Below are 22,729 nucleotides of genomic sequence, written 5' to 3'. Positions count from 1 at the left end.
TCCCAACCTTTCATTGGCACCACCATGAAGAGTCTTGCTAGATCTTCTCTATAATCACCTACAGGTGATAGAAAACAGCTATTATCTGCCCCCCCCCCCCCCCAACAGCTTTCCCTTCTTCAGACTGGACAAACTTAGCACTCTCAGCCTCTTCATGAATATCATGTGCTTCTGCCCCTCAGTCATACTTGTGGTCCTCTTCTGGACTCACTCCTTTATGTCAAAGTCTTCCTTGTAGTGGGGAGCTATACTTGGACATAGTACTCCAAATGTGATCTCACATTTCAGAATAGATGAGAATATAATCAGTTCCCTCAACCAGCTGGCTGGGCTCTTTAGTCAACGCAGTCTGCAGTTAACCTTCGTTGCCACCAGGGCACAGTGCTGACTCGTGTTCAGGCAACTGAACCTCTGGACCTTCTCTGCTGCACTGCTCTCTAGCCAGTCAGCTCCCACCCATACAGCTGCATAGGGTTGGTTATTCCATCCTAGGTGTAAAACTTTCCATTTGTCTTTTTTGAATTTCATGAAGTTTCTCTCTTCCCAATTCTCTAGCTTGAAATCCCTCTTACATTAGCAATTAACAAATTAGAATTAATTAAATCATATGTTGATTTTCATTATTTTAAGCTTATTTAATAAAATTTTATCTCTCAGTATGCTTCCTATAGTTAATATGTGTATGTGGTCTCTGTGTTTATGAAAATGGCAAACTATTTTTTTGGTAATAAGCTTTGCGTTACTGCACTGGGTTAAGTACATGCATTATGAAATACCTCATTGTAATCTTTTATTGTCAGTTAAGAAGCTTTATTTGATGTCTTTAATAAGAATTTAAGAAAATAAAACTAACCTACATCATTCAGTACCATAGTTTATATTACCTTGACTTTCTTAAGATAAGCTGGGTATTTTTGAATTCCATTAGGAATTCTCTGAAGTGTACTTGGATTTCAGAGTTCTAGTAACAGTTGTCATTATCAGACCAGACTTAGCCACAGAAACAGAATAACAGAGGCTGGAGAGAGTTTAAATGTGTTTGCGTCCCTTTTATTTGTCTGTAAAGGAATGAAAAGTTCAGAAAATGCAAGCAGAGTCAGTTTTGCATACCTTCCATACCTGAAAATCTAACAGTAACAAAAAGTATATAGATTAAAGGGCTTTTAGGACAGTAAACTAGTAGGTTGGAAAATATTTTTATCAGTAGGGAACACAAGTTCAGATTTGCTACACTTTAATGCTAATAGATTGAGATGGAAGATATTTTTGGTTCAGGCAAAGAATAGGCATGTTCAATGTTGTATTGATATAAGGAAATTGGTGTACTCATAAGACACTGACGAGTCCAATTTTGACATGTTTAGCTTTGGTATAATTTTACAGTCTATCAGAATCCTTGTGGTAAATATTGCAACCTTTGTCTACTAACCTTTTACAACAGCTATTTCCAATGAAGTGACGCAAAGTTTCTGATACAGGCATTTTTGTTTGTATTCAAGTCAAACTTCTAAATGTTTATGTGTAGTCACTAGGATAGCAGAGTCCTGATTTCTACAGTTAAGGTGCTTAGTTCCTACAGCATTAAAAATAAGGTTATTTAATGTACACATTCTCAAAAGAGAGGCTTCTGAAGATTTTTCAGGGCTCTCTCTTGCTAAAGTTTGTCTCCCTGCTGTCAGGGTCTGTCAATATTCTTGTGTTACGTAGCCACTTTTTTTTTCAGAAAGGGTATTCCTATTTAATATTAACTGCATAATGCTGATGTGACTGCCCTTTTCCTTTCGTCCATTTTACTTAATTTATTCAAAACACCTTTGCAAAAGTTACCCTTGTCTGCTGCACTCAAAATATATTGTCTGATCTCGTTTGAATCACTTCATTGGCTCTGCATGTATTTTTTGCTTTCTGTTATCATATTCAAGGCTCAGCTTAATTTTAACCCAGTGAAATCTCAGCTTTAGTTTCTCCCTTACATTTTACCTTGTTCACACTTGCATTTCAGTCAATTATCTCACCTTTCTGCTTCCACTCTTTTCTTAAAGTCTAAACTCTTATTACTTCCGCAACAGATGGTTCTTTTCTGCTCTTCAAAGTTCTCTGTCTTTCTCTCTCCCTCTGTCTCTCTCTTATCCTTCAGATCCTTCTTTTAACCATTTTTTTCAGATAGTTGTCTTAGTGGTAATCATCTTTCCCATATCCAAACTGCTCTTTGATATATTTTATTATTTTGTCTCGTTTCGATCTAGATTATGTTGCTTTGACATAGCCCTATGTGAGAATAGACAGTGGGAGTCAGGAACTGTGTACAAGTGTTCTTAGGAGCCTTCCTGTGTGAAAGCAGGAAGGAACTATTGAAAGTTTTCAGGAGCTTGTTATCTCTCCATTTCTGCTTACAAACGACATGTAAATACAAGGTACTGCTATGTGCAGTTTTAGTAATGACTTTGTAGAACCTGGAAAAAAAAATTATCCGCGCAAATATATTGCCTATATATAAATTAATATACACATCTCTAGCTAATAAGCTGTATCTGGCTTTTAGAAAGTGCACAATTCTCTCATTTGAAAGCATGGCACCTGGAGAAAGTATTTTAATCGGAAATAGTGCATGAGGTTACAAAGTGCAGTTTTCCATCTCTTTGATATGCATTTTTCAAGGTACCATATAAGCATGATAATAAGTTACAGCTTGCCAGTAAGTTACAGTGCACGTTTCCATCTTTCATAACAGTTCTTCCTTAATGACGGAATAAGATAAAAATCAGAAGGTTTTGGTTCTGAACTAGTGAGAAATTTTAACAATAGAAGACAGTCCAAAAAATGGTGAATGTTTCATATGAGGCAATATAGTCAGAAGGTAGAAATACTCCTGTAAAGTAAGTAGTGAGTAACACATCTCTAAAGTTTATACACTAATAGTATTCTTTCTCTATTACATTTGAGCCTAATTTTTCTTTTTTTCTTCCTTCTATTTGATAGTTACAGTGACTCAGTGGTAACATTTTTGTAGAAGGGCTCAAGTGCAATACAAAAGAGTGGCTTAAAAAGGACATTTCTGTTTTAATATTCTGAACAATAACATTGACTTAGGAAACTCTCCATATTGGTGGAATATATGTTATACATAGGTTAGTGAGGTATTAAAGGTATAAAGTACCAGTTTGGCTTCTGTAGTGGACTTTGCGTCTTCTTTACTTAGAAGGTATGTTCTTAGCCAGAACAGTGGCTTTACAGTGAGAGGAGAATATTATGACTGTTTTCTCAGAAAATATTGGACAGTCTATACTGTGAAAGTAATAGTCTGAATCATGCATTTTCAGACTTCATGTTTAGATATCAAATCTCTATTTTCTTTTCACAAAAGGTATTTAAAAACCTACTTCTACATGTTTGTTCTTCTTTGTGAAAGATTTACATTGTAAATTATAGTTAAATGAGATCTGATTCTTATAATCACGAATGTTTAGAACAATATAGGTTTATTAAGTTTTGCTTGTATTTTCATTCTATCTGTCCTTTTAGATTAAAGGAAACTCCTTTAGCAGTTTACATTTTTTTTTTTTTTTTTACCCTTTTAGTACTTGCTTTCTCACTTAGGGTTCGTTTTCACTAAACATCCGTGACTCTAATCAAAAAAAGACTTAGCTGCAAGTGTTTAACATGACTGAAAGTTAGGAGCTCAAAGTGCATTTTGTAAAACTAGTAGAAATCTAAAAATAGAGACAGTAGAGTACCTGCTTCTTTTTGATACAGTTCTATTAATGGGTTTAGGCTTAAGACAGTTCATGATATGGACAGAGGTTAACTGTTATATGCAAGCTCATTACTTATATCTTGAAGATCAGTTTCTTTCCACTAACACAACTTACGTCCTGGTAACATGACAGGATGACTCCTTTAGGTAGGAGGCCAAATATTAGTTTAGCTCAGACTTCCCTTGCAGAGACTTAATTAAGCAGAAAATGGGACAAGTCTTGTTGCTTAGATAGAGCTCAGGAATAGATCCCAGAGGGGCTAAGAGAGGTATCTCAGATGGCAGCAAATGGAATTACTCTGACAGCCTCATTGGGTTTATAGAGTGCTGTGACAATGCATGACCCTTTTCTAGCCAAGGTAGTAGAATGATTGTTATCTGGCACAGGCTATAACTCATCTTGGCAGCAGCTGAAAAGAACAAGATGAAACACACGTTCAGGACCAAATTTTGTTAAGAAGGCTAGAACTGCACCTGGATATCTGTTAGCATTCATAATAACCATTATCTGCTGCATAATGCTTTTATTATGATTTATTTATGGGATTATAGTATGTTTAGTAAATGGTATTGACTATTCAAAGCAGCAATGGAGCTTCAGTTAGTGTTCCTCGTAATCGTTTAGCAAGTAAGGGAGACTTAACTTGAATATGAATGTTTCAATTATGGAGTGGATTTTAAATGCTTATAGTTGATAAACATACATTTTTTTAACCTTACCTGTGCAAAAAATAGACTGAAATTCAGAAGTGTATTTCACTGAAACAGACTAAAAATTAATATTTGTAAAAAGTTTTGAGATGCCTAATTTTGGTGAACATGTATATGTAACTAAGTCTTTAATAGATTGAAATGATACAATATATTGCAGTAATAAAAACTGTGTAAAAACCCAGAATCAGAAATCTTTTTTCTCTTCATAGCTATGAATTGAAGGAAGACCACAGAACTCAGTAAAGTTTTAGCATGAAAATTAGTATGAATAAAGCTTTTTTGACAGCATTATACTAGAGTTTCCAAGCATTTCTACTTCAATATCTGTATTTTAGAACACTTATGTCAGTAGAAGGAAGAGTTGATAGAGAATATATTTTTAATGAAGTGAATGTTCTCCACTTCTGGATGGCCTTTGTACTGCTTTCTGAAAGGTTTCATTATTATTGCTCACAGTTGTTGGTGGTTCTGATTGTGAAGATAAATGTCAGAAATCCAAAGGGTAGTAGGATAATGTGGAGATTAGTATAAGAAAGGAATCAGTTAGATATTATGATGAATTATTTGTGAAGACAGACTATGAGGTAGACTTGACAAATTAAATTGGTTGTCCTTCTTATGTTAAAATTCACTCTTGCTGAACTCATACATGCTATTTAGGTCATTGTTAAAGACCTCAGTTATTCATAGTTGCAGATGGAAATAAAGTGAGTCAGTGCACAGCCGAAAAACCACCAGCACTGAATCTGCCATTTCTGTTAAGGTAAAGATATCACACACACTGATTTGAAGTAGTAAGTTAAACTTCCATTGGAGTCAGTAACAGTATTCCTGAGAAAGAACTAATGCCATATAACATCCATGATATGCTGATGGCTTATCATTATTCTGACATGATTTTTTTTTTATTCCATGCAGGCGTTATAGTGTGTATAATAATATGCAGAAGTGAAGTAGAAACTAAAGATATGTGTATAGACTACATGTAGTGCGGATGAATAACTTTGTTTTTTAATAGAATCATTTGATGGCTTTCCATAAATGTTTTTGCAGCTAAAAAGATTTGATTAGCATTAAAAGAAAAATACTAAGAGTTGAGAATCTGTTAGGGGAATTCAGGAATTGCTGTAGTAAATGGCTCCCAAAGGTCTGTGTTAGGCCTTGGTCAAGACTATGTGTTTCCAAAGAGGAGGAAAAGGGAATTACAGGATAACCTAACTTGCCAGAAGGCTTTTTCTTTATCCTCAGGGGTTATTGGTTGCTTTGAGTAAGAAGGGTCTAATCTCTTTGGTTTAGTTTTCCCGAAGCCAATAGGGTATTCGAAGCCTATTGTAGTAATGAACGTTGGTAAACAGACATGTATTCATAAAGCACTGATCATAGAGCACCTGTGGCATAACACCTTGTCATTTTTGGTGACTGCGTTTAATTCGGGCTGATCATTTGGAGCCAAAAGATTTTGTAATATGTTATATTTCTATTAATTGTCATCTTCGTAATAGAAGAGAAAGTGGCAGGGGAATAGGCCTCAAACGTAATTTTCTCAGAAATAGTTGAGGTTTCTTGTGAAATTACTGTTCCAAGCTTCAAATAAAATTAAGAAGCCACACTAAGTGTACAGTGAATAAAACATAGACCTAGTACTTAGTTTAAAAACAAGTCAGAAACATTAAAAATGTTTGCATATAATCTTTCCTTTCTACTTACCCCTCTAGGAGGAGCGCGTTGTGAACCATTTGGCAGCAAAAATCATCGAAAATGTTTGCACTACTCTCTCTTGCCATGCACAAGGATTTGTTACAGCAGAAATTGGACCTGTGTTGTGGTACCTTTTCACACATTCTACAGTAGATTCCCTGAAGATAACTGCTGTTTCGGTAAGAAATTTTGCTTCATGATATTGACATGTTTTGGGTATTGTTTTAAAAGTTTTAAATACTTTGTATGGAAATTGAAATTTTTTGGAGCATGTTTGTGTATTCATAATTATATTTCATATTACATTAAGATATATTTACATATTTTTTGGAACTGAAAATTGAACATTTTATATTCCAGAATTTGTTGTATGAGATGTTTTTCTTAATATTAATTCCCCAACAATAGAATAGTAGTACCTGTTCAAAGATGTCCAAAAGGTGGTTCTGGGCGGATGTGCCGAAGTTAATTGGCTTGCAGCATTTTGCTATCATATTGATATACTTGTCTGTGGCAATATCTTGTAAATAGTACTCTGTGGCCTTGTTCATATTCAGCTGCCTTCACTGAGAAGATCTATGCTTGTAACCTAGTATTTCTTCCCATATTGAAAACAAACATAGGACGAAGTCCTTGCAAATTCATTACTGCTTTGAACGTACAGTTTCTTATGCTGCTGCTCTTAAGCTGCTGACCATGAGTGTTTGAAAAGTTTAATCTTTCAAGGAATCAAATAAATTCTTCCAAAATTGAAATTTCTCTTTTGAAATGTTGTGTCTTACTTAAGGAGTAATTATTGTTTTTATCACAGACAGCCTTAGAAGATGCATCTGAAATAATCGTGTTCCTTCCTATACAGTTGTCAGGTCTAGTCCCTGCCCTGAAGAGCTTATAATAAGACAAACAAAGGTCTATGAGATGTGAGCACTAGGTTTGAAACAAAGAATAATTGTTTGTGAGGTAGATGGTCTTTGGCAGGACTGTGAATTTAATCCACTAAAACAGGTAATCATTTAGAACTGAACAATAAGTTGACAATAAATGAAGGGATAACTGGATGCTAATTTTCTGAGTAGTGTTCAGGCTCACTAATGAGTTTGCTATTAGCTTTCCAGATGGAAAATGGTAGTGTTGCTGCTGCAGCAGTATGCACTTAGAAACATCTAGCATTGAGGTAGTAACAGATACAAAAGATATAAAAATATATGGCAGAGTGGCTGAAGAAATAAGTAGCAGAGGAAATATATAATTAAAAAATATATATTTATTAAAGGTGTATCTCAATGTGTATTTGTGGGAAACTGTTGCCTGGGAAACAAACTGCTCAAATACTGAGAACGTGTGTTGACCTTTTAGAACAGTAAATTTAGTTAGTAAAATATATTGACTATTACAGAAGCATTTGTGGCATCTGAAATCTTTGTAAAAACTTCATCTTAGTACCTCTATAGGTAGAGGGTTCTTAGTCACTAAATGTGTGGGATATATGTGTAACCTTCAGAACATTTATAACTTAAATCTGCTTTTGAGTCCGGCTGGTAGGCTGTTTTTTCTCAAAGGCTCTTCTTTGAGACCTTATCCATTTGAGCTGTCAGTTGTATACGTCATGACCGTTTATGTGACCAAAGACTAGAGATTAGAGTCATAATTTTTTTTTACGTATTGAGTATTTAAACAAGCCTGCTCAATCATCTCTCATACTACTACTTTTGCCATATGGAATATTTTTTACCTAGTGCGTTCAGGTCTTGTCAGCGATTTAACTGGGTAGCAGTTATCTTTGCTATTAGATCACAGCTTTTTTTTTTTTTATTTCTTTCTGTTTGTCCTGAAGTTCTCCTCCTGTTTGTCCACTGTTCACTTGCAGAATGTTTCGTCATTGACCCTTCCCTTGACTCTTACACTAGAATTTCAGACCTGCTCCTCTTTTAGAGGCCAGTTGGACAGTTATGCCTGTTGAGTGTGCCACAGTGAACAGCATATCCCGGGAAAAGCATTTCTTTGAATTGCATTCAGACATTGAACAAAGATAATTAGAGGAAATATCAGTGTGTGTGTTTTCCCCACCCCCTTTTGAAAAATCAGTTTCGTCTTGGAAAATACAGTACGCTTGAGATAAGCAAGAGCCACTTTCTGCCTAGTAAGATGTAGAAGCTATACTTTTGATTCTCAGAAGACTCTTGTCCTCAGTGCAGACTCATTACACCTTTTTGCAGCAGCGGGCTCAGAGATGAGAGCCCTACAACTGAGGGGACTACTAATACAATTAGGGGAGTTGCCTTGTTTTACTTCTTTTTTGACAAGAAGAAAGTCTTCATGCACCTCATCTGGAAGGCAGGAGTAGTGTCTAAGAGGAGGACAAAAGTGGACCTAATTGTGGCCTAATTGACCATTTTTTTTATTTTTTAACTATTTTTTTGATCTTTTGTCAGCTACCAAAGCTTGCTTACTTAGTTGGTCGCTTCCAAATGAGGAGGCTAAAAGCATCATAGATTTTTGGGTTACTCAGTTCTTTCTGTCGTGAAATTGCAATTGTGATAGAGAGCTGATTTGGATGAGCTTCTTACTCAATGTTAAATGCAATGATATGGGTAATAAGAAAGCATATTTATGTTATGTATTTCAAAATTGAATCATCTGGCACTCGTGGGTTAATATACTTACAAGCCTTGCAATGATATTGCCATTTTTGCTCAGCTCTTACCCTTTGTTTTGTTTTGTTTTTTTCTTTTTAGTGCAAATTCAAAGACACTGACAAAGCTTATCAGTTCTCAGGGACCACCCTACAAACCCTCTTACTTATGGCATATATTAGGATAAAGCTGTAGTCTTTTTTTAGAGGTTGTGATAGCTGCAGTTACCAGGATTCCCTAAGGAGACTTAACTGATTGCTGGGATGCCCTTTCAATGGGGGGAATTTTTAAAGAAAAAGCATCTTTCTCATTTTGATTATCATTCTCTTAATATTTGTCAAACCCAGGTTCCTGAGCAGCGCAGGTGTTAGTGTCCAGGCCAGCTTTTTGAAGAGACTGTCAGGTTGTGTGTGCACAGTGAGCTCTGAGGCAAACACTTCCTTAACATCTAGTGCAAATATGTGCAAATCCACAGTTTGTGTGTGCAAATGGACAATATGAGTGAAAAACAGCTGTTCCTAGCTATCATCATTTTTCCGCGAAGGCAGGGATCTTACCTTTGCCTCAGGTAGTTGCTGAGGTTAGAGTCATGCCAGAAATAGGGCTTCCTCCAGACTAATATACTGGAGGGCTTTGGGTGAAAGCAGCAGCAAGAGGGGCCCACAGAGCCAGAAATACTCACTCCTCTACATCCGTGGTCCAACTGCCCTGTTTCTTCTTTTTCTGATCTTGATGGAAATTATTGCTATCCATTAAGCTGCGTCTGGCTCCTCCATTCGAACAGAACATTTCATACACGTGTGCTTGTTTCTGAAGGTGTTCCTGGATGTTTCCCTCCACTTTTCTGGGAATTGTGCCATTTATCAAAAGTCTGAGATATAATTCTATTATGTTACGTATGACATGAACTGACCCCAGTAAATTTCTGAAGTAAGATATACTAAGGTAGTCCTATAATCCTTTTGCTGCTTTGTGACAAGACAGTAAAGAAACAAGAGGGTGAATTTATTAGATTTATTAGTCAAGGCCTAGTATAGATCATGGCTATGTATTCATACTTCTGAGGTGTTTGGGAATCCATTCTTAACACTTGTTAAGTAAACACTTGTTCAGATAATTAATATTAAAATCTAGCACTAGCAGATCTTTTACTGACTGAAACTTATAGGCGTTTCAGCAAGTCATGAAGAAACTTATAGTATAGGGCACATTTGAGCACTGTACTGTGGAGATGAGTAGTTGGGGATATGATTTTTGTTTCTTATAACTAATGAAATGGGAAACAACAGAACATTTATAGAAGATTGCTTAGAAGCCTTTTAACATACTGATGTCTTTTTCGGGTTATTGTACTGTACACTTTCCAGTAATTCCAATTTTTTACATATATATATGGTCATTTTTGTTTTGCATAACCATGTCAATGGAGATCATCAGTGTGCTATTATGTTTTATTGTGCGTTCATTTTTGCCTTGTTTAAATATATCCTGAAGAATTTTTCTTGACGGACATCTATATTCACATGCAAAAATACATTTCTGTTAAGAAATACATGTGTTGTATCTTTACGTGGAGCTAGCAGGCTGTCTGCAAACTATGCTAGCAGTAGGGCACTGTGGAATTGTATTCATTATTATTTTTATCAGTCGTAAAAATATATCAAGAATCCTCTCTGCCTTCAGTCTCTAGAGTTAAGAAATGACACTTTATGTTGTCCTGCCTGCCAGAGGTGGCAAACAGGGACTGTGCCTCAATATTTTTACTCACTTTGGAGTCCAGCCTACCTGGGGTAAATATCACGGATTTTGCCTGTAGAAAAGCTGTATCTTTTATCATTTTGCTAGACTCAGAGAAGAAATAATTCTATAAGATGTCAGTCAGTGACATTCTGACAGGCTCAGCAGTAGGAAGAATATTTTCTTTCCATTATGCTGAAAATTACATGCTCATTTTGAAATAACTTTTAATATTTTTTAAGAAATGGCTTATTCTGCTGGAAGAGGAGTAACTACTTAAGTATAAGTCACTTAAACAGAAACCAAACTGGGAAAGCTCAACTCAATCATTGTTTTGTGTGGGGTGTGTGTTTTTTTTTTTTTTTATTTTTTCCCTGATTGATACTGAATAACTTCTTTCAAGAGGCTTGGGTATATCAGATGCATTAAAGCATTTGTTCTCCAGCTTGAGAGATATGGAGTGCATCCTGAAGGGATGAATCCTATCCAGCCACCATATGACCAGAGAGTGATGGGTAGGGCATATATGGTGTTGAAGTTGGAGCTACAGGGAGAAAAGGTGCCAGTAAAGGCTGTGCAGGGAGCAAGGATAGAGGAAGTTTGTTCTAGAGTAGGCTCTGCCAGTGCCTTTCTCTCACTGTGATCGTTTTCTATCCTAACACCGTTGCAGAGAGAAGGTGGTGTGAGGTGTTCTCTGCTCTTACTGCTTCTCGTCGTTGTTTCACAATTCCTGCTCCACCCACCTTTTGACTTATCTTCATCTGTTCTCTCCAGATGCATATGTACTGCAGTGATTTAGGAGACTGTTTTCTATCCCCCGTTAAGTCCTATTCTCTGTTCTGCTGAAGTGTTAGCTTCACTCATACAACATTGCACTCTGTGACATGCAAGCTAACGGGAGTTTAAAGCTTCTCTCCCTGGCTATGGTGGGCTGGAGCTTTCCTGCTGTCTCTGAAGCTGCAATACGATCCCAGGAGACAGCTGTGTCTCCCCTGCGAGATTTACCTGGAAGTCATCTGAAGGCCTGTGACTCTGGCGACCTGTATTTGTCTAGTTCTGCAGCAGAGAGCTAAGGCATTGGCAGCATACACCACACTAGCACGCATTAGCACACCAAGTTAGTGGATGTAGTCTTCATACAGTCCATCCCTAGGTTCCAGCAATTTATTAATAATATGACCCTCAAGGATATGTTTAATGAGCTCACATACCTCCTGCCCACTCATCTGAGAGCTCAGACTAGATGTAGTAGGCTAGATTGTATCCTTGGGAAAATAGAGCATGCTGTAGGAAGAGACTGAGACTGTGCTTGTATTTTGAAAAACAGAGGTGGGAAAGGCAGCAACTGATACGTTTCCTGGACTAGAAAGGGCAAAAAAGAGGATTTACTGAGTAGATGAATCACCTTAATAAAATGTCTGTCTTGTTTTATTGTCTAAAAAACATATGTTCATTTTAAGCGTGCTGGTCCTTTTTTTCTTCCCCCCCCCTTTTTTTTTTTGTTAAGGCCAATAAATGATATTTGAGGGAGATGGAGTTGTTTCTTTGCTTTGGTCATATATATTTGTGAGAGGAGAGTGAGTAGTTCTTGTGTTATGTCCTTGTGCTTAGGAAGACCTAGTGCTGTAGTTGCATCTGAGATGTTAAAGAGACTTTTTTTTTTTTTTTGGAAATTTACTTTTATTATTAAAAGATTGGGTTGTCATTGAATCCGCTTTCTTTTCTTGATTAAGATTTTAGAAATATAAAGGCGAAATCATTCTTATTTCTGAAGCTCAGCTTTGAGTTTCTGAACATGTTAGGTTTTGAAATTATCAAAGCTTAAGGTGTTTTTCAGTTGCTCAAAAGTCTGGTAAAGTTGTTATTGCAGTGTTAAGAATGCATATTCCACTACAAAATCTCAAGTCTATCAATCTTTTTCAAAAAGGAAGAAAAATCTACAAAATGGAGCGTGCTGTGGATGATTGCTTAGACAAATACTTTCTGGCCAAAAAAAATCTCTCAGTAAATGTTCTCCAGTATGAGGATTTAATAGCAATGAAGAATTTTATAGCATAGAATGAGGATTTTGTAACAGTAGAAAGTCACATTTTGCTCTAATTGCTGATCCAAGAGTCTTAACTCTAGTGATATCAACTAAATCTCTGTATTGTATTCACTTTTGGGAGAACTCCAAATTTGTTTGGGTTTTCTGCATGTGTCATGATCCTCTAAAATCCTCTTGGTTTTACTGAAAAATTATCTTTCTCTGATTTGTTCTTACTTGTTTGTGGTGGACTTTTGTAGAGGGAGATTCCCTTAAAAAATCATCTTCTGCTAAGATTTTACAGCAAATAGATTTACTTAAGTGCTCTGGAAATGTAATAAAATATTAATAATCTTTTAAGACTAGTCTAATGCAAGCTTTTTGCAAATCAAACAAACATGTTGCACACCGCTGGATCATGCATAACTAATGCATTATGTACTTGAGTTTTTTAAATCACATCTCTATATAGATTTAGGTTACTTCCTTTTATTAATTTCTAATCTTCAAATCCAGAGTTACTTTTTAGCAATCTCGTGGTCGCAGTTCAATTGTGAAAGTGCAGGGCAGAAGAAGAGCTGTGGGTATTGTTTCGGAAGAGAAGGCACCGACTTTGTAATAGTCTAAAGATTTGAATCAAGGAGATTTCAGTATTGATATTGTGAATATCCTGCTGCTCCAGTTGATAATATGAAGAATCTTCAGGCAGAAAGAAAACAGAAGGACTTCTGAACTGTGTTTTACCTCTCAAAATGTTGCTTGTCCCTTGCTATATCTGTCAGTCAATTTCACGTAGCGTCTATATTAAATGCTACAGTGCTATACACAAGACTATAAAAGACTTATATAGTCTTACACTGGGCAATGTCTAAGGTTCTTACATGGAAGACTTTTTCTCCCTGATAATTGTGTTCTGTGGGCTTTGCTGGTTCACATAGTTTCTCTTAAAAGAGAGCACTGAGTAAGCAGCAACTTGTAAAGATAGGTGGTCTGGAGAAAACAAAGAAGTGATAATATTTTCCACTTTTCACAGAAAAAATCATCTTGAAATTTTCTCCCTAAAATCAATTCAGATTTTTATGTGAATCAAATAACATAATTTGTTTTCCTATCCTAACGCTTCATTCAAAGAACAGAAAATGAAACTTCGCATTTTAAATGCCTTTTTTCTTTATCTGGAGAGAATAAAGCCATTTACAGTATCTTTAAGGTTATAAGTTGCATTTGCTGAAGGAAGGGTGTGTTGACTTGGGGACTAATCCACCCTGGAGGTCGTTTGAGTAATGTTTGTTACGAAATAGCTAAGTTAGTGTACACTGCACAGATTTGTACTCACTCCGCTAGAGCACAATTGATATCTCAGTCTTCTGTTAGAATTATTTTAATCACTGAAATTGTAAACTGGCCACTTTGAGAATAAGATATATGATTACTGTACTAAACTGTTTATTAACAGGAATCTAGATCTAAAGCAGTTTAACTGAGGCAAGTAGAACCTATATTTGGATGGACTTTAAATAAACTGCTACATACCACATTGTGGTTGGAAAGACGCAAGGAGCAAAGAGACAGAAGAAAGTTGCTTTCCTTTATGGTGACCTGAATTTCTGTGGAGTGTCATCTCCATATTTCCAGCTATCTGTGCTCCTTTCTATTACTGTGTTATCTGATACTACTTACATTCTGTTCTGATGAAAGACCCAAGCACAGACTGTGCCTCTCCGTCGTTGTTATCCTCTAGAGTGATGTAACACTGCTTGATGTTGATGGACCAAAGATTTCAGTTTCGGTTGCATGGGGTGCATAGCAGTGCATCTCAAATTCTAGGTCTCTAATGAGAGGTAGCCTTTTCCCCTAATATTTATCTTATGACCGAAACCTTATGAATTCTCTGTTTTCCTAATTTATTGGAAAAGTTGTCACCGTGTGTTTTTGTTCTCTGTTATTTTTATTGATTAAAAATGCTGTTACTTATTGGGACTTTTGTTTCACTTTTGTAGGCTTTATGCAGAATTACTCGTTACTCACCCAGTGCTTTCCAGAGTGTCATTGAAAAAGTGGGATTAACAGCTGTACTAAACTCCCTGGCAACTGGAATATGCAGAATTCAGCAGTACATGCTCACCATGTTTTCTGCTATGTTGTCCTGTGGGATTCATCTTCAGAGACTGATTCAAGAAAAGGTTTGATTTGAAATTGATATTATTTACTGGCCCAAAATTCATTAATGGAAAGTTAAAAGTTGCCTCTGGTAGTGTTTTTTTTGTTTTCAAAATGTTTAACTCGGTGGCACTCAAGTCTGAGAATGGCAGGAAATGAGGAAGAGATGTTTCTATTTTCTGAAAACTAGGAAATGCAGATTGAACATCTTAAGAGAGAAAAACATTTTGGAGGCCCAATAATATTCCCCAGAAATTGCTACTTAGGGAAAATTATCACTTCTTTATGTAACACTATTTATGTGTTTGTTTATATTTTAAACAAGCAAAAATATAAAATAATGAAGCGTATAGTTTTCCTTTCTCCCTCCTAGATCTTCAAGAGCTGGTACTAATGGGTATATAAATTGCTACTGCAACTAGAATCCAATCAATTCAGAAAACTCTAGACTGACCATAACCGATAATGGCCCCAAGGAAAAACAATGAGAAATTCATGAGGACAACTACTTTGACGTAGTGCTCTTAAACATTTGAAAGGGAAAATAATGAGTGTCCTGATTGAATCTAAAGCTATACTTGGATTATAGTCGTCTTAAAAGACCTTAGGCCAATTTGTAAGTGAAATATCTTGCAGAAATCACCATTTTATTAAGTTAGATAGGTTTTCTTTTTAATGTCACTGCCTAAAACTACAAGTTATGAGAAATATCTAGTACAGTTTTTGGAAGAGATGTTTAAAAGTTTTCTATCTTGATCACCAAATTAAATTCTTGCACATTCTATGTTTAGAAAAATAGTGTTTATTCTTTAGCAGTAAGTTTGTACAATTCACAAACAAAAGTAATCCATCTCTACTTGTATAGAATAAAAATCACTAAGAAAATAGGAACTCCAGCTTATGTTTTCATGAGATCTTCTGTTGTAATGTATGCAATAAACTGGTACTCATCTTGACTATAAAAAAATGCATTAGGCTTTACTAGAGAACAATTAGTTTAGTTTCTGTGTATGTAATTTAAAAAACATTTAAATTAAAAAATAATCTGCTCTCTTCCACCAATCACTTCTTGCAGCCTAAGATCACTCATTCTCTTCCTGAAAGTCATTTCTGTGCTCTGTCAGAATTGCCAACTCATTCTTTCTAAGTGTGTGTTACCTGGCCTTAAACTTTCCACAGATTCCACTACAACAATACTACCAGGTGGCAAATTGTCCCGTAATGTCACATTTTCTAATACTGCACCTTATTGTGAGTTAGTGATATATTCAGAGAAGTATATTTAAAAAATATTCACTTGAGTATTCAGAGAAAGAATACAATGTGTAATAAGAATGGCTACATCACAATGTTTGCTGTGAAAAATTCCTTGTTTGTATAAGACATTGGAGGACCTAAGAGGACCCCCTTTCTGATACTGCAGTTTTTATGAACTATTTTTTATCACAGTTTTGAGTTATGTTAAAAATAATCAACTCAGAAACCCTTCAATCTGCTTATACAAAATATAAAGTATTATCTTGGAATGGAGTACAACAATGGCTGAAACTTCCTGGGTTTAAAATTGCTGCTTAATCCTTAATGAAATGTCATAGGTGTGTTGTGAGCTGATATTCCAGTTTTGCAGATTAGAAGATTGAGGTATAGACAAATACAAACGTTCTTTCAGGAGCATATATCAAACTAGTGACAGAGGTAAGAATAGTACCCGAAGCTATAACTAAAAAAAATTTGTGCTTTAATAACTGGATTCTGAAATGTTGGTAAAAAGATCTAGCTCTACAGCTTGTGACCACATTTGGCAGCTGTATCTGCCTTCAAGCTATGATAAATCCATATCTAATAGAACAGCTATGTTAGTGCCTCCAAATTGGTTTCTGCTTCCAAAATCCTACAATCTAGATTTCCATTTTTTTGAATAGGACCTAAAAATATAAGGACTGCCAGGTACTGTCACAGTACAAGTAGTAATATTATTTTACTGCTAGAAGTTGAAATTAATAATCCATGCACTTTTCAGTGTTCTGTGAGCATATCACACAAGTCTGTCTTAATGAAAGAAAGGAAAATAAATTTGTGGTGCAGGTTTCCAAAGTGTTCTTCCTCTTGTAGAATTATTGTATACTACAGATCAAGAGTTAGAAGAACCTGAGTGTTATTCAGGAGTTACGTAATGACAAAGTTGTGACTATCCTCTTAATACCACTGCAAACCAATATATTAAAAGATGCCTAAAGATATAAATTCTTCATGGAAGGCGTTTAGCTCTGTATACATTTTTGGAAGCTCCCTTGGCTCAAAAGACTTAAGTCTGGTCTTGTTTTCTACTCCCCTCAAGAACAGAAATAAAACCAGTTACAAAGTAAAATGCAGAAGAAGAAAAAGGAGAAATGCAATTTTGTGGTCATCTTCATTTGTATAGAATTGTAGAGAATTACAGTAGCTAAAAAGGACTATTTTCCCACCCCTCTAATGCAATGCCTTTCTATTTCTTGCCTTGGAAACAAAAAAGCTGAAATGATATGCTTAAAATAAAAAAAATTAGGGGAAAAAAAAAAACCCGAGTCAGACACCTTTGACACCCTATAGCAGTAGTCAATAACATTGCTAACTACTTTTATCTGTCTGGAAAGGCTCATCTGTGAATGAATAAAACCCCCTACTATAACTTTTTGAAAGTGGTTAGGTTCTTCTAGAGGTCAGACAATTTTTTTTATTGTTCCAATCAATAATAAGTAAAACTTTTTTTTTCCAGTTAAAATTTGAATAGAGTGCTTTTAGCTTTCTCTTACTGTGATCTGCAATATTTTTCCCTCTTACACTGTAAGGGTTGATTGTGATTTTTTTTTTTTTCCTCTGCTATTTTTTCATTAGGTGGAAACTGTAATTTGTTTTGATATAACATTTTCATAATTTTTCACTGACTGCAACAACTCTGACTACTTCTGCTAGAAAGTCACCAGCCTGCCTATTGGATCCACCCCTAGGGCCAGCATATTTTTGGGGTTACTTGGGTCAAATGACAGGAGTTGACTACCATCTCTGTTTTAATAGTCATACTTGAGTGTGGATGCTGATTGGTACTGGTTTCTCCTCCTGTAAGTCGTATCCTCCTATGATGCAGCAATGTGACTCCTGAAGATCAGGGTGCCTCTTCTCCAGACTCCTAACTGCAGGACAGTAGCAGTAGTCCTGCAGTTAGGGACATGAAATAGGGAAAGCTAACAGACATAGGCTTTGGAAAAGGATTTCCAACTCAGAATTATTTTTATTGCTATTCTCTGTTTTTTTTTTCTATTGTTCTCTTTTTTTGATTATGTCACCAGGAAGAATCTGAGACCTCTGTACTTATTTTCATACCAAAAACCCGTGGCCGTAGTTATAGCAATAGGTTGCCACAATTGCATTGTTTCTTTACTTCAATGGACTATTAGTCATAGTCTCTTTTTATTTCTGTTATGTCCAATTATGGCACTGGAAAAAAAAAAAAGCATTTACAATGTTACTCTCATATTTCGGTTACCTTTTCTGATTTTTTGTCTTTTACCTGAAAATGGGCAAGTAGCAACGTCTGATGTTGACACTTTTGTCAATATCAGTATGAATTAATAAGAGGTATAAATGTCTTTAGTAAAAACTTTATAACTCTTAAGATAATACTATGGAGGTACTTGCAATGCATTAAAAAAAATCTGAAAATGTACAACAATACAAAAATAATTACCATGGTAGTTTTAGTTTCCTGTGTAGTGAAATAATGGTCTACTTATTTTCCCCTTCTGTAAACAACTCAAAAATGTCCTTTCTTTTTGTCATATGTTTTAACTTTGCTTTGCAATATTACTGACAATCTTGAGTATAAAATCATGATCTTGTTACAGGAGACAGCGTGTTCACTTGTAATGAAAAGAGTGTCCTTAACCTGCAGAATCTCCATGGATACATCAAACAGTTGCAGGGCAGGGAAGAACAGTATAACAGTGAAACAATTAATAATTAATTGAGAGTATTTCAGCAATTTTGGCTTTTCTGATATATTGAGTTCTGCAGATCAGCAGAGACGTGCTACAGGCTTTCTTTGTATAAACTGTTGCTGTTCTGCAGTCCCTAAACAGACAGAAAAGTCACATTTATTTCTTAAGCCAGATTATTAAAAGACTCTCAGATAAGTCTGATGTAGCTAATTTTAATTGACTATGTTGTCTTAACCCATGGTAACCCCCACCAATAATATTATAATGTTCTTGTTTTGCAGAGCACAAGCACTAAAAATAGATGTAATCAGCTGTGTTTTGGCTTGGAGTTGCATTTGTACGTGTCATGTTGTCACTGTGCTTGTCTATCAGCATTAGCAGGCAGGGTTTTGCATTATATATGTACTTACTGTAAGTGTGAGGCTTTACAGTTTCTTATCTTAAGTTTTTTTGGCTGTTCTGGGTTATTTCATACAAAAATAAACAATTTGTTAAAATTTCGGCCTTTGCTTTTAGTAGATTATATTTCAGAAATTTCCCCCTGCACATTCTCGCTAGAGGAGCCAAAAGTCATGCTCCATGATCTTTTGACATGTTTAAAGCAGTGAACTTTAAATTGTCTGTGCTAATCAGCCACAAGATTAAGAACACTTTTGTTTATAAAGTAAATTACAAAAATACAGCAAAACAGTTATATAATCACCTATTCTTCTAGGATTTCTGTAGTTGTTGTCTGTGCTGACTTCTTTTGCAGACAGCATTAAAATGGAATCTAAGTAAAATCTGATGGCTTGTGCAACTTTTATGCTCCTTCTCTTCTCTCTTTTCTGGTCTCTAATGAGGCATAGTTAATTGTTGCAAAAACTGTCTCTGATAAATTTTATTCAATGTTGATTTTCAGTTTTAAGAGTTTTAGGCAGAAAGTTGCCTTCTTTCTGTTATTCTGTCAGCAAAAGAGGATTTGAGTAGTAGTATGTAAAATGTGCATTATACTGCATGATTTAGAACTTTGTATGTAACTTGCAGGCGCACACTAGGTGGCTGCTTAGTTCTGTAGTATCACACACTCTACATCCAAGTGAAATGCAGACGCTGTTCAAATGCAGTTTCTGTTGATGAGGCCATTTGTGCTCAGTCTACTTCCTGGACAGAGGTAGTTGAAGTGACTCATTTTTTAATTCTGAATCTTTTAGAGTGGAAGAGAGTAGGTGTAGGGTTTGTGGCATTCTTGATCAGAGGTTGATCCACAAGTATTGCTGCGTCCAACAGAGACATCTTTGGAAATTGATCTATTTACCATATAGCCCAAATGGTCTCCTTGCAAGAACAGCAAGGATCAGGAGCAGATGTTTTTATTCCTCAGGGTTAGAGAATCCTACAAATGGTTCTTGCTTTTTCTCTATTTCTTCAGGACATACTGTGTTGTTGGATAGGGCATAAATGATGATCATCATTTTTCTTTACAACTAAGAATACCTAACTGTGTTGATAATACAGCAGCTCATCATCTTCCTTCCTGCCACTGATTCTCAGCTCTGTTCCCTTGGAAGTTCAGGCAGTACATGTGAATTTCAGATCTTTTCACCTGTCCGTCCACATTCTGGAAATTAAGAAGAAAAATATTTCCAATATACAGGGCAAAACAGAGAAGAAAGCTGGAATTTCAGAAGCCAGTCAGCTAATCATTATTAAACTTTCCAAGGGAAGTTTTTTGTGAAGTGAGTTGTTATTCTCTCCTCCTCACCATCTTAGGCTCTTATAAATTGAACTTGGGAACGGGGAATGGTCAGTGGGTGAGGAAACTCATGGCTCCTTACTGCTTTCAGTTCATTCTTATTTGAGTTGTTCCTTGAAAAGGTATTCTTTACTTCATGAATCTAAAATAAAATTAGATAGGTACAATGAGAGGAGGTAGAAACAGGATTACCATCCATTTGGAGCGCCTTATGTTTAATTTAGGATGTGACTCATAAATAACTGTATCTGACAAAGGTAATATTTTAAATCTTCATGCATATATAGGAATTAAAAGGTAAATATTTCATCAAATTTGTGATGATATGTATATATTTTAAAAGCCCATCAGTTGTCTTTTAAAATAATTAAAATATCCTATGTTTATCCTGAAGGTAAGAATATTTTTTAACTGTAAGTTCCATCATGTTTTATAATGCATTTTGTAGTGCTTTGGACCCAGTATAGAAGATAGCATTTCCTTGCTGCAGCTTTTGAAGTTATATAAAGGAACTTTGCATTGGGCCAGTCTGTCTTGGACAAAATACCTTTACTGAATAATATTTAGTGAAATTTTTGGATATGAAGATAGTGTAAAAAGGACTTTAGGAATACGCAATACAAATTAAAAGGAAGAAACTTTAAATGTATGTAGTGATAAAATACAGTATAATGAATTATTTTTCATAAAATAATATTAATGTATTTCTGTTTATTCCCACCAAGGATTTTGTGACTACAGTTATTCGTTTATTTGAAAGTCCATCGGCTTTCATTCGAGCAAAAGCCTTTCTGGTCCTGTTGCAAGTTTTAATTAATAACAGGGAGATGTTGCTACTCAGTTGTCAAGCAAGGTAAGGTGATAATGGAACATATAATTAGATACTATATTTATTTCCAAAGTCATACCTGAAATGCTTTTAAATATGTGGTATTTTTGAGTCAGTATTTTAGAAGTGAACTATTATCTGTATAATATGAATCCCTTTATGAGAATATCAAGAGAAGAGTTCTCTGTTTTGCATTTGGTCACCAGATTACGATTACTCAGAAGAGGAAGCCACCTGTCCTTTAGGAAGAGGCTATCTCTTAAAGTAACTTGTGCTCCCGGTTAGCATTAGCAAGGAGCAGATTTTACTTTGAGTAGAGCAAAATAAATTTAATAGCCTTTATCAACAGTTTAATCAGTTACGTATTTTCTGCATCAAGAGATGGACACTCGTGGAGAGTGAGTGGAGTGTTCCTGACAGGGAGCCTTTCGGAGTCTACAAGAGTCCAAACCGGCAAAGCTGGGCACTTCCAGAACATTAGTGTTGTGCAGTGCAGGGCCACCAGAAAGCTAGCGTAGGTTAAGGCCTGTAACTGCTCTGTTGCAGTGTTCAGTGCAAACTAATAGTTTCTTCTGCTATGATGCTGTTCTGGCATGCGACAGCTTTGCTACTGTGATGTGGCGGTACTGCCTCCAGCTTTGGAAATGGCTTGGGTGTTTTGCCAGGAGCCGCAGTGCATGGCATCAAATATTTTGTGGATCGTATACAAATATCAATTTTCTAGAACTAACAGCTCTAGAAGGAAAGAATCAGATAAATGAAAATAAAGCAATAACTAAAGAAATAACAAGTTCAGAGAAGAGAGAACAAGGAGAAAAACATATGGAAAAAGAACAAAAATGTGATGCTGATTATCAGGTTCAAATCTGGAGTAGAAGAGACAATAATAATTGTTAGGAATGCAATTTGTATGTGATTTGATGTAAGTGGAAGAAAAGCCAAATGAAAACTTCGTATACTGAAGGTGGGGCTAGAAACTGAAGATAATCTTGATATAGCCTGGAAACAAAATGAGTACTTTGCTTTACTTTTAATAAACAGTAGTAATCCTAAAAGTGAAGACAAAACAGCTAGATAGGGAAGAAGAGTTTAAATTCTTTTTTCCCTGTAGCTTTTACTTTGAAGAACTTTATTTTAAGAGTTTTATTTTTAAGCATGAAGGGGAGGGAAATGTTTTAGGCATGTAGTTGACCTCAGTAGTATGGAAGACTCTGGAAAAAATACTGAAGGAAAAATAGAGGGTTAATGAAATAGTCTTTCAGTAGAAATAATGGGAACAAACTGCTCTCTACACGTGCTTTATGTAATATTTGTGTGCTCCACCTACAGATGGTTATACTTGATGACCAAGATTGCCCCTTTAGTTCTGTTTTGCTGTTTTGTGATGTTACAGAGAAAAATCATTGTTGATAGACCATTGTGACCATGTATTAAAAAAAAAAAAGAGATAGAGAATAAAAATAATTTAA

General features: G+C 35.6%; 1 protein-coding gene across 2 annotated transcripts in view; it reads left to right on the top strand.

Annotated features, from left to right (window-relative positions):
* The window catches only part of ULK4 (unc-51 like kinase 4), a 257,771-nt gene that overhangs the window by 53,417 nt on the left and 181,625 nt on the right, over positions 1-22,729 (top strand). For both annotated transcript variants that reach the window (XM_068935673.1, XM_068935672.1), the window contains exons 21-23: positions 6,184-6,345; positions 14,563-14,745; positions 21,157-21,284. In XM_068935673.1, coding sequence (XP_068791774.1) covers positions 6,184-6,345; positions 14,563-14,745; positions 21,157-21,284 — 473 coding nt within the window. The remainder of the gene's footprint in view (positions 1-6,183; positions 6,346-14,562; positions 14,746-21,156; positions 21,285-22,729) is intronic.

Source organism: Struthio camelus, chromosome 2 (genome assembly GCF_040807025.1).
Source record: "Struthio camelus isolate bStrCam1 chromosome 2, bStrCam1.hap1, whole genome shotgun sequence".
Lineage (NCBI taxonomy): Eukaryota > Metazoa > Chordata > Aves > Struthioniformes > Struthionidae > Struthio > Struthio camelus.
This window is presented reverse-complemented; position numbering and strand designations above follow the sequence as displayed.